The 13,307-nt window shown below is 33.6% G+C and overlaps 1 protein-coding gene across 2 annotated transcripts in view; it reads right to left on the bottom strand.

Moving 5' to 3' along the window:
- Positions 1-13,307, bottom strand: part of MAP4K5 (mitogen-activated protein kinase kinase kinase kinase 5) — a 108,030-nt gene that overhangs the window by 52,580 nt on the left and 42,143 nt on the right. For both annotated transcript variants that reach the window (XM_011956887.1, XM_011956888.1), the window contains exons 6-9: positions 10,606-10,661; positions 4,640-4,687; positions 4,508-4,550; positions 3,505-3,577 (exon numbers count right to left, since the gene is read on the bottom strand). In XM_011956887.1, coding sequence (XP_011812277.1) covers positions 3,505-3,577; positions 4,508-4,550; positions 4,640-4,687; positions 10,606-10,661 — 220 coding nt within the window. The remainder of the gene's footprint in view (positions 1-3,504; positions 3,578-4,507; positions 4,551-4,639; positions 4,688-10,605; positions 10,662-13,307) is intronic.

Below are 13,307 nucleotides of genomic sequence, written 5' to 3'. Positions count from 1 at the left end.
CACTGAGAGCAAAGAAGGAACAAAGAAGTCTGTAGGGGTTGCATGCCCCTAGCCATGACCTGTAGGCCATTACTTAATGTAAGAAACATGAGAAAACATTTACATTTCCCTATTTACTTCAAAGACATGAAGTAATTCACACTGGAGAAAAACCCCATGAATGGAAGAAATCTGGCAAAGCCTTGAGATTCTGCAGTTCTTTTCAAAAACATAAAAGAACTCACAGTGCAGCAAAATCTCATAAATGTCAGAAATGTGATAAAGCCTTTGGATATTCCAGTTATCTTCATAACCACAAAAGTGCTCCTACTGGAGAGAGACCCTATGAACGTATGGAATATGTGAAATAATTAAGTTGTCTTAGTTGCTTTCAAAGGGCTCACACTGGTGAAAAATTTTTTACATGTAAGAAATATGGTAAGGGAGTTATTCTTTCTAGTTCCCTTCAGAGACATGAAAGAAATACTACTAGACCGAAACCCTATACATGTAAGAAATGTGGTAAAGTCTCAGTCATTTCTGCTCCATGTGAAGACATGAAAGAACACATACTAGAGAGAAATTCTGTGACTATAAAAAATGTGGTAAAGCCTTCAATCAATACAGTTCCCTTAGAAGACATGAAAGAGCTCATACTGGACAGAAACCCTATGAATGTCAAAAATGTGTTAAATCCTCCAGTCCTTTCAGTTGCCTTCAAACACATGAGAGAACTCATACTGGTGATAAACTTTATGAATATGAAAAATGTGGTAAAACCTTCAGACATTTCAGTTCCTTTCGAACACATGAAAAAACTCATACTGGAGAGAAACTCTATGAAGGTAAAAAAAAAAAGTGGTAAAGCCTTTAATCATTTCAATTACCTTGAAACACATGACAGAATTCATACTGGAGAGAAACTCTATGATTGTAAGACATGCAATAAAGCCTTCAGATATTCCAGTTCTGTACGTAAAACATGAAATAACGTATACTTCACAGAAATCCTGGGAATGTAAGGGATGTGGGAAAATATTCAATTATCTGAGCTATCTTTGAAAACATGAAAAAAATTATACTGGAGAAAAACCATATGTATATGAGAAATGTTGTAAAGCCTTTGCATGTTCTAGTTCCCTTTGAACACATAAAAAAACTCATACTGAAGAAAAACCTATGAATGTAAGGAATATGGGAAGGCATGTATTTTTGCCACTTCCCTTTGAAAATATAAAAAACTCAAACTGGGGGGAAAATATGCACGTAAACAATGTGGTAATGTCCTCAGTGTTTCCAGTTCTAGTTGAAGACATGAAAGAAGTCATTTCTGAAAAACCCTGTAAACATACGGAATGTGGGGATGCCTTTGTTTCTCTCAGGTACGTTCAAAGACACATGATATGTGCACACTGGAGATGAATCTTACAAGAATGTCTTCTTCATCTAAATCCTACTACTTGGCAAAACAGGTAAGTTTCCACTTTAATAATTATTTCAAAAGTCATCTGAGAATGCCTATTGAAAAGAAATCTTACAAATTTAATTTGGAAAGCCTGATGCAAATTAAACATTGACTAATGCTCAAAACATGCACATGAATGAAATGTTATACAAATTACAAATACATTGTGTTTATCAGTGGCTCATTCTTAATGAGGATCTCTGGACTATTGATTTCCACTTATTTTCCATGAAAATACTGAGGTGAGAATTCTGTAGACACCCTTTAAGTGACAGTTAAGTGAATTCAATATGTAGTGTTTTTTTGTCAGTTAATAAAAATTTTTCTTTATATTTCTAAAAGGTTGTTGGATCTATGTATGGATGAATTAAAAATGTATTTCTAATATGTAGGTAAGATTTTTATGTAGCTTTTTAATTGGTCTGTGATTAATGTGTCATTGGAAACTGAGTCTTTGTTAATTTTGGGGATTTTCTTACTGGCCTCATGTGAAAAGTTTTGGTTACCCCTCACCTATTAGATATATTCTACCTTTCTTTTTTATGGAAAAAGTACTCTCTTTTGACACAAATAAGTCTATGCCACTTTTCTGGCTAATAGAGTTGGTATTAGAAAAAAAAGAAATCTGTAACTTCTTGTGATCCATTATCATACTTTATGATACCTAATATGTATTATTTTACTAACTGCTTCTAATGAGACATTCTTTTTATCAACTTAAAAGAACTTATATATTAAAAATATTAAACCTAGTTTGGCATATTTTAGACAATATTTCCTGTTTTTTTACTTGCCTTTTAATTTTGTTTAAGCTGGTGGATATACATAAGTTTTAAATTTTCATGCAGTTAAATCTATCAGCATTTCCTTTTAAGGTTTTATGCTTTATGGCTAGAAAGGCTTCCTCAGCTCTTAGAGCAGATAGTTACTAATGGCTCTTTCGGTTTCACTTTTATACTTAACTATTTCCACATACCATTTTTTGACATCAGGTATGAGGTACAGAGCTACTTAAATTTATTTTCAAATAATAAATTATGCAAACACTGCACATTAAAGAATCCAAATTGGCCAAGCACAGTGGCTCAAGCCTGTAATCTCAGCACTTTGGGAGGTGGATCACTTAAGTTTTAGACCAGGAGTTTTAGACCAGCCCAGGAGTTTTAGATGAAACCCTGTCTCTACAAAAAAAATTACAAAAAATTAGCTGGCTGTGATGTTGCATGCCTGTAGTCTCAGCTATTTCGGGGGCTGAAATGGGAGGATCATCTGGCTCCGGGAGAGCAATGATGCAGCGAGCTGTGATTGTGCCACCACACTCCAGCCAGGGTGACAGAACGAAACCTCGTCTCAGAAAAAAAAGAAGAAAATAAAAAAAAGAAAAGAATCCAACCTTTCACACAAACTGCAAATGTCACCTTTATAACATTCACTATTTTAAATATTAAGGTTTTGTTATGAGGCTTTTTATTTCTATCATCTGTCAATAATGAAAGCAGTGTTTTAGAAAGATTATTTTGTCAGTAATCAGTGGAATGCACTAAGAGTGGGGTGGCTGGTAAGGCTAATAGTAGGTAGGATGTAGGAGTTTTAACAATCAGGAAGAAGAATCCTAGATTAAACTTAGGTGATGGGTCAATAGGTGCAGCAAACCCATCATGGCACATGTTTACCTATGTAACAAACCTGGACATTCTGCACATGTACCCTGGAACTTAAAATAAAATAAAGTGGAAAAGTCCTAGATTAAAACAGAATCAACGCTAGAAGAAAGGGTAAGAAAATTACAGGAGGCAAATCTTTTGAAAATTTCATACCTAAGAGTCCTCTCAATATAAAATCAAATGGATAGTGAAAACTATTAACACTTCAACAGAGGGAAGGCTGAACCATGAATATGAGCATCAAAGTTCCCTAACCCTACCAGAACTTATGACAGTATCAAGGAGCATGCAAATCTCCCTACTTTTAATAATCACTTCTATTATCAAGTATCGAGGTTGATCACTAAACCATGAAGAAATGAAAATGGATCAAATTCAATCACAGTAATGTCTTACCAATAAGGGGTGCCAATGAAAGATTTTCGTTTTGCAATGGTAGCTGTTATTTTTGCAGCCACACCAAAGTCAGCTGGTGAGGAAAAAACCAGAAAATTTTAGTTCTTTACAATACATCAAACAACACTTTTACTTTCACCCTTAGGCATGGCAGTATTAATAATTCAAATATTAATGTTAGAAAAATGTGCATAAATTGAATACCGAAATCTCTTCTTGCTTAGTTCACAACACACTTATTAAAAAAAATTTATTGGCACTTTATTAGAATGAAAATGTACTTTATTAAGAATGAAGTTAAAAAAAATATTTTTGTTATATACACAATGAAGTGAATTTGGGAAAAAGAGAAAAAAAAGCACAAAAAATTAAACACATGGGAAAAACATACACCTATATTCCTTTTATCCTAATATAACAAGGATAGCATTCTGGTACTATTTTTTTTACAGTCATTTTTTCTATATATAAATTTTTAAGTGTTGTAGTTAAACATGATTGTATTGTAATCCCTGCTACTTGGGAGGATTAGGTGGGAGGATCGCCTGAGGCCAGGAGTCCAAGTATACAGTGAGCTATGACTGAGTCACTGTACTCCAGCCTGCATGACAGAGCGAGACCATCTTTCAAAACAAACAAAATAACACACAGAAACACGTGGTTGTAAAATACTAAATAAATATACAGTTCATTTTTGTCATTTAACACACCAGATTTTACTCTTAAGCAACATTCATAGATATCAATGATTGAATACATTTATCACAGTTTAACAGTTTTTCTATTGCCAGACTTATGTTTGCATTTTTTTCTACCATAAGGAATATTATGGTTCATGCTTCAGTGAATATGGATTTTCCATCTTTAGGTTTAATTTCCTTAAAATGAGTTTTGGGAGTAAAATTACTGGATCAAAAGTTAAACATTATTGCGACTCTTGATATGAAAATGAAAAGTGTATAATGTTAATTCTCATTTAAAATTTTATAAAAATTTAACATACCTAATTTTACATCGCCATGGTCTGTCAATAAAATATTAGCACCCTAGAACAAAAAACACAAATACTATTAAATTAGCATCATAAAATTTCTTCCAATAGAATTGGCAATTTGAATGTATTAAATGAACTTACTTTGATATCTCTATGCATTTTGCCTTTAGTATGCAAATAGGCAAGACCCTAAAAGTTAAAAAAAAAAGAATGTATCAGCAAAACTGTAAATGTGACTCCTAAATTCTTATCGAATAAGAAAAACTAGACTGTCTTTTTTAGAGAGAAAAAACCTAGGTAAGTAAATCATGACTATATTTTAAAGATTTGTTTTCGTTTTTGCGACACAGTCTCCCTCTCCTGCCCAGGCTGCAGTGCAGTGGCAGCGATTTCGGCTCACTGCAGCCTCCATCTCCTGGGTTCAAGCAATTCTCTTGCCTCAGCCTCCCAAGAAACTGAGATTACAGGCATGCGCCACTATGCCTGGCTAATTTTTGTATTTTTTAGTAGAGGTGGGGTTTCACCATATTGGCCAGACTGGTCTTGAACTCCTGACCTCAAGTGATCCACCCGCCTTGGCCTCCCAAAGTGCTGGGATTACAGGCGTGAGCCACCACACCCGGCCTAAAGATTTCTAATTTATTTTCTGATAAACATCAGAAATATTTCACTAAACACAATCAATCAAGATACTGAACATACTCATTATCCCTAAAAGTTTCCTTATGTGATGTTCGTTTATAATTTTCCCATTCTTCCCCACAACCCTCACAAACACTGATCTGCTTTCTGTCACTATAGATCAGGTGTTCAAAGTTGTTCGACTACTCTAGGTGTTTTGCATTTCCACAGCAATTTCAGAATCAGCATGCCAACTTCTTTAATAAAAAGCCTCCTCAAATTGTGATTGGGGTTGTACTGAATCTGTAAATCAATTTGTGAAGAACTATCATCTTAACAGTATTGAGTCTTCTGGTCTGTGAACATGGTATGGTTCTCCATTTATTTGGGTTTTTAATTTCTCTTGGCAGTTTTGTAGTTTTCTATATGCAGGAGTTTATGCATCTTTTGTCATATTTATCCCAAAGAATGTCATATTCTTTATGTTATTATATGTTGTATTATTTCAACTTCTGATTGTCCGTTGCTAGTATATAGAAATCTGATTGATTTTTGTATATTGGTAGTGAATACTACAATCTTTCTAGCCTCACTTATTAGTTCTAGCAGCTACTTTGTAGATTTTATTCCATTTTCTATTTAGATGATGATGTGGAATGTGAATAAAGAGAGTTGTACTTCCTACTTTCTAATCCAGATGCCTTTTATTTCATTATTTTCTCTTTTTGCACTGGCTGAAACCTCTAGGACAATGTTGAAAAGTAGTAGTAAAGGCAGACTTCATCACTCTGTTTGAGTGAGCTTGGAGGAATAAACATCCCATCTTTTACCATTAAGTATGATTTAGTCATAGGTTTTTCACAGGTACCCTTTATCAGGTTGACCAAGTTCCCTTCTCTTCCTAGCATGTTCAGAATTTTTTATCAGGGATGACTGCTGGATTTTGCTAAATGCCCTTTCTGTGCGTATTTAGATGATAATGTGGTTTTTCTTTTTTAGTTGTTAAGATGAAATGATTTTTGGATATTAAACCAACACTGCACTCTGGAATAAATTCCACTTGTTTATGATGTATTAACTTTTAAAATATATTACTGGATTACCCTTGCTAAACCTTTTATATTTAATGTTTACACCTGGGTTTATGAAGAATATTAGTCTGTAGTTTTGTTCTCTTGTAAGATTGTTGTCTAATTTTGGTGTCAGAATAATGCTGACTCAAAATGATTCGGGAGTTATTCCTCACTCTTCAATTTTCTAGAAAGGTATATATAGGATTGGCATTATTTCTTTCTTGTATGTTTGGTAGAACTGACTGTATGGCATCATCTGGCTTGGAGTTTTCTTTGTGAGAATACATATAGGATTATTCAGGTTACTCATAATTGAGTGAGCTTTGGTAAGTTTGTATCTCTTGCTGAAACTGCCCATTTTATCTAAGTTGTAGGCTTTCTTGGCATAATACTGTTCATAATACTGTCTTGTTATCTAATATTTGTAAATTCTGTCTTGATATCCCATCATTCATTTCTGATGCTGACCACTTGTTTCTTCTCTTTTCACTTTTTTCCCTGATCAATCTGTCTAGATGTTTATCATTTTTATTGCTCGTCTCAAAGAATCAGATTTTTATTTCATTGATATTCTCTATTACTATTTTTCTCCTTTCCATTTCTTTTATTTCTAATCTGATCTTTTTTTTTTTTTCCTTTCTCTGCTTACTTTGCATTCTATTTGCTCATCTTTTTCCAGCTTCTTAGGTGGAAGCTGAGGATATTAATTTGAGAGTTTCTATTTAGTGCTATAAATTTCCCTGTAAGTACAGACTGAATATCCCTTATTCAAAATGCTTGGGACCAGAAATATTCCAGATTTCAGATTTTTTAGTACTTGCAGAATATTTACTGGTTATGCATCCCTAATCAGAAAATAGAAAATACAAAATGCTCCAATGAGCATTTTCTTTGAGCATAATGTTGGACTTTCTTAAACATTTCTTGTAGGATGGTTCTGCTGGTGATTTGTTCTTTCAGTGTTTATAAGTCTGAAAAACTCTATTTTGTCTTTTGTTTTTGAAAGAGATTTTCTCGAGGAATAGAATTTTAGGTTGACAATTTCTTTCCAGTACTTGAAAGATTTTCCACTGTCTTCTCACTTATTTCTAACAATAAATCTTGTCTTTGTTCTTTTGTATATCACGAGTCCTGTTCTGAATGCTTCTAAGATGTTCTAATCAAATAAGCAATTTGATTCATGTGTCCTAGTGTAGTTTTTTTTCTTTTTTCTTTTTTTTTTTTTTTTTGTGCTCAGGGTTTGTTGAGCACTTTGGATCTGTGGGTTCATATTAATAGTTATCATCAAATATGGACAATTTTCAGCCATCTCCCCTTTTCAGTTTGTCTCCCTTTTCTCTTTTGTTTTCCTTTTTTCTCTTTGTCTCTCTGTTTCTTTCGTTTTTTTCCTAATTTTTGTCCCTTTTTCTTCTGTTGTCCCTTCAAGGACACCAATTATATCCATATTAGGCCATTTGAAATTGTCCTACAGCTTAATGACACTCTTCATTTAGAAAAAATTTTTTTTTCTTTCCATGTTTCATTTTGAATATTTTCCATCTCTATGCCCTCAAATTCAAACTAATATATGTTTTTTGCAATATTTAATCATCTATTAATTTCATCCTTTGCTAACTCCATCAGACACTGTGGTTTTCATCTCTACAAGTCTGACTTGGGCCTTTTTTATACCTTCCATATCTCAAGTTATTATAACTGTTTTAAAGTTTTTGTCTGCTAATTCTAGCATCTCTGTCAGTGTGGGTTGGTTTTACTGATTTTCATTTTATTATGCTTCTTTGCTTATCTGGTAATCTTTGAGTACACTCCCAACATTGTGCATTTTACTTTGTTGGGGCTGTATATTTTTGAATTTTCAAAAATACTCCAATACTCTGAAGTACTCTCCAATACTCTATGTTAAATACTCTAACTGGCTTGGGACCCCACCTGGGTTCCTTCTCCCTATACTGTGGCCTGAAAACTTTCCAAAGGCCATAAGCTGGGGCAATTATATGGCTTCCTTGATTTGTTTCCTATTTTTCAGGCCTCACTGTCCTTCATTACCTGACGTTCAGTTTCTTGAAAATCACTGTTTCATATATTTTGCCTACTTTATTTGATTGTTTTGGGTGGCATGGTAAATCTACTTCTTGTTACTCGATTTTGACCAGATACGGAAGTTTATCTGCATAACAGAATTTTAAAATTGGAAATAACCTTGGAGGTATTCCCTTCCTAAGCTTCATATTAGGTTTTTATTAAAAAAATTTTTTTCTGTATTTTTTATGGGTAAATAGTAGGTATATATTTATGGGGTATTTATTTGGTACAGGCAGGCAATGTGAAATAAGCACATCATGGAGAAAGGGGTATCCATCCCCTCAAACATTTATCCTTTGAGTTACAAGCAATCCAATGACACTCTTTGTTATATTAAAATATAAAATTCAGTTATTACTGACTATAGTCACCCTGTTGTGTTATCAAATACTAGGACTTATTCACTCATTCTTTTTTTTGGTACCCATTAATCATCCCCACTTCCCCCCCACACCATATCAAATCCCATCTCAGCCTCTGGTAACCATCCTTCTACTTTCTATGTCTATGAGTTAATTGTTTTGATTTTTAGATCCCACAAATAAGAACATGTGATGTTTGTCTTTCTGTCCCTGGCTTATTTCACTTAACATGAGGATCTCCAGTTCCATCTATGTTCTTGCAAATAAGCCTCATTTTATATACTCACGCATCACATAACAATAGGGATGCATACATTCTGAGAAATGCATTGTTAGGCAATTTTGTTGTACAAGTATCATAGAGGGCACTTGCATAAACATGGATGGTATACACATATAGCCTACTAAACACCTAGGGTGTATGTATAGCCCTATTGCTCCTAAGCTACAAATCTGTGCAGCACATTACTGTACTGATATCGTAGGAACTGTAACACAATGGCAATTACTGTGTATCTAAACATATCCAAGCATAGAAAAGGTACACTAAAAATATAGTATTAAAACCTTATGGGACCACTGTTGTATATGTAGCCCACTGTTGACCGAAATGTTATGCAGTGCAGCATTGTATTTTGGGAACTAGAATTATATAAATGGTTACGGTCATATACCAGCACCAGAGTACAAATCGATCTTTGTTTTTTTTTTTTTAATTTTTCACCTCCACTCTGTACTTTGTTTAATACTTAGGGGAACAATGAACTCTGGAAATTAAAATACAAAGAAAATGAATTTGTCAATAATTCCCTACTATGAGTGTATGATTAAGTTTGTATTTTATGTAGATACAATAAAGTAGGTTTCTATGTTATGCAAATGTTATAGGAATATACACACACATATACACATATATATTATACATCTCTCTCTCTCTACATATAAATATATATATGTCAGATAAATTAATCTGATTTATCTCTAAGATTTGGCAGTGGTTATGTCTTTTAAGGCATGTGGGAACCAACTCTTCAAAACTGACTAGAACTTTTTCCTAGATCAGCCCACTCTCCCATTTTGAAAAACATGAAAGAACAACGCATAGAGTATCAATTTCATTTCTAAACAAACTACACAGTCTAGGAAATGTAGGGATAGAAGCATTAATTAACAATTATCAGTTGTAAATTACAAACATACAAACCATAATCACTACTACTTATTCCCTCCTCCTAATTTAAATGCCTTAAAGTATATGAACAAAATTGTTAATTACTAATTTTCTCAGTGAGTAGTCTTTCAGGGCACTGAAAAAAATAAATAATTTGGGAAAAATGCCACATACTCTATATCTTTATTGAATATTCATAACCTATTTTAGCATACTTTAAGTTCTCACAGGCCCTGAAGTAAAGAAATCTGTTTAATGCAATGTTAACCAAACTTACAAAAAGAGATTCTGCTATCAATAACACCAGTTAATATCACATAGAACTAGCGTTTTCAGATAACGCCTTGGGTTAATGCTGTGCTAATTTATTTTATTTCAAGAGAAATAGTAAAAGCCCCTATGTCTCATGGAAGAGATTCCTTTTACTGCCATAAACTTGAAGAGAACGCTTAGACAACTTGTTACAATTGAGAGGTCTGGTGATTCATTCTTGAAAACCAATTTACACAACTGAAGGCCAAGTGCTATAAAGCAGAATACCTCACATGACCATGGTGTGCACTGGCATCAAAGTGGAAGTCCACATATGATCACTGTATATGTCGGCATCAGTTTAAATGAATTCATGTGATTCATTCATGAAAGAAAAATAACTAGTTTTACAGAATTATAATATAAGAGATTAACAGAAAAATCATTTTGTTTTACCCTTTCCCTTTCTCTTTAAGACAATCATTTTACAGTTATCAATTGTCAACCTAGAATTGCCTTTCTAATTACATTAAGAAAATATAGTACCTGTAAAGTTTCTCTGCATACATAGGCTATTTGCAATTCTGATAATGGTCCAGTAACTAGAAACAAGAAGAGACCACAATGTTATACATTTAAACCTAACAGATTAAAAACAGTCTACTTAAAAAATGACAAACTAGGCCAGGCGCAGTGGCTCACGCCTGTAATCCCAGCACTTTGGGAGGTCAAGGCGGGTGGATCACGAGGTCAAGAGATCGAGACCATCCTGGCCAACATGGTGAAACCCTGCCTCTACTGAAAATACAAACATTGGCTGGGCGTGGTGGTGCGCACCTGTAGTCCCAGCTACTTGGGAGGCTGAGGTAGGAGAACTGCTTGAACCAGGGAGGTGGGGGTTGCAGTGAGCTGAGATCGCACCACTGCACTCCAGCCTGGCAACAGAACGAGACACAGTCTCAGAAAACAAAACAAAACAAAACAGATGAACTATTATAAAACAACTTCTATTTATACAGTTGGATGACTTCTCTTCTGATTGTGAGGATGTATTATTTTTGTCATCAAGAGACAAAAACGAAAGGTAACACTGAGAATTTTTTCAAATGTACTTTAAAAGATTTAACTCCATACAACTTTGGTCTGTGAAAATATTAAGCACTCATGTGCAAAGCATAGTGGTATGCATCATAGGGTTAGGGTTAGGGTAGAAAGCAAACCTGAATAATTTTTCAAAAATGAAGAAATACATATAACTAAGTAGTTATATAGAGAAATAGAGAACCATAGAGATTGACTGTTCCAATATATTAAAAGGCATCACATACTTTTTTAAAGATCAAGATGCTATTTCTTCAGTATAATTCTTTACCACACCTATCAAAACAGAGAGGCTTGATCTAGTACCTCATCTAAGAATTTAAAAAATAACCATGTCACTTTTGGCAACCAGATCTCTCCCTAATATGAAATATAAAATTCTTCTTATTTCAAGAACTCAACCAGAGGTTCTGTGACTATGCCTTTCAATACCATGAGAGTAATTCTGGGGTGGTATCTGCTGACAGTGAAACCAAATCAGGTAATCATGTGTATTCTTCACCTAGAGAAATATTCTACTGCATATTTTAACCACTGGCTCTCTTTACCCATTCAGGAAAATAAACTTCCGATTCTTAGTAACATGATAAATAGTAGTAAAAGAAGAAAAGTCACTTTATTAACAACATCTAATTATAAATGTAGATTTTCTTGATTATTATGCTATCTAGTATACTAACTACCAGGATGGGTACTACTTAGGTTCAATTTAATTCAACAAATATCAGGTTTAATAAGACAAAGTCAAAATTTCATGAAAAAATAAAATTAATGTTTCAAAGCTATTCTTTAAACTTAGAAGTTGCAAAAAAAAGAGCCAGCTATATAGTTTGATTTTATCCATATAGTCTTATGAGTGCTTTCATTTTATAAAAATGTGAATGGATAAAAATTACAATTACTGAATAAAAACTTTTCATAGAAAAGACAGCTATTTATTTATTTATGAGACAGTCTTGTTCTCTCGCCCAGGCTGGAGTGCAGTATCGTGATCTTGGCTCACTGCAACCACCGCCTCCTGGATGCAAGTGATTTCTCCTGCCTCAGCCTCCCAAGTAGCTGGGATTACAGGTGCCTGCCACCATGCCCAGCTAATTTTTGTATTTTTAGTAGATATGGGGTTTTACCATGTTGGCAAGGCTGGTCTCAAACTCCTGACCTCGGCCTCCCAAAGTGCTGGGATTACAGGCATGAGAAGATAGCAATTCTTTATAAAATCACAGAAAAAAATTAAATCCGGTGGCACAGAGAATTTTAAATCCATATGCATAAGAGATAGCCTGAATCATAATAATTTGTGTATTTGTAACAGTTTTGTGATGTTAAACATTTTTGTTAATAAAGAGGTAGTGATCAGTGTTTAGGCATCAGTCAGAATTTTTGTTGTTATGGATTATTTGTTGTGACAAAATTAGATAATTATGACATCTTAAAATTGATAAGCACTATATTGATAAGTTTTTATTATAATTTAAAAATTTACTTCTGAGTTTTGCTTTCCCTCTCCTGTGGTAATGACTTAATCAACTGGTAGGTATTCTTTCATTTTGCTATACATTTACATTGTATATTTATACTTATAAGAACATAATTTTTAAAAGCCTAAGTATGACTAAGTATGTTATACATATTCTTTCATGATTCAATTTTTCCATTTAAAAACAAGCCTTAGGGATATATACCCAGGCCAATAATTACGAAGTAACTTCATCTTTTTAAGTGCCGCACAGTATTCCATATTACAAGTTGAAGAGTAGTTTATTTAACCACTGCTCTATTGATTGACATTTTAAAACTAGGCTCTGTAGTTACAACCTATTATCTGAAGTGAAATAGCACTTCTGTTTTTATATCTACTGTGGCTGCATCTGTAAACTGCATGACTAAATTTTGATAAGGTTTCCAATATAAAGATTTCAGCATACAAACTTTAAAAATATTTCACATAATTCTTCAAAATGAATTATAAAATGAGTAGCTACAATGGGAGTTTTACTATCCCATATCCATGTCAAACAAGGAGAAGAAAAATTATAAGGATCTACGTTTAGTCTCATAAATTCTAGAAATTCAGGAAATTGCCAGCAGCAAAACAAATTAAAAGCTAAACAGTAGAGCCAAAACTAAAACTTTCTAAACAGTATTAG

The sequence above is a fragment of the Colobus angolensis genome, unplaced genomic scaffold (genome assembly GCF_000951035.1).
Source record: "Colobus angolensis palliatus isolate OR3802 unplaced genomic scaffold, Cang.pa_1.0 Scaffold428, whole genome shotgun sequence".
Classification (NCBI taxonomy): domain Eukaryota; kingdom Metazoa; phylum Chordata; class Mammalia; order Primates; family Cercopithecidae; genus Colobus; species Colobus angolensis.
This window is presented reverse-complemented; position numbering and strand designations above follow the sequence as displayed.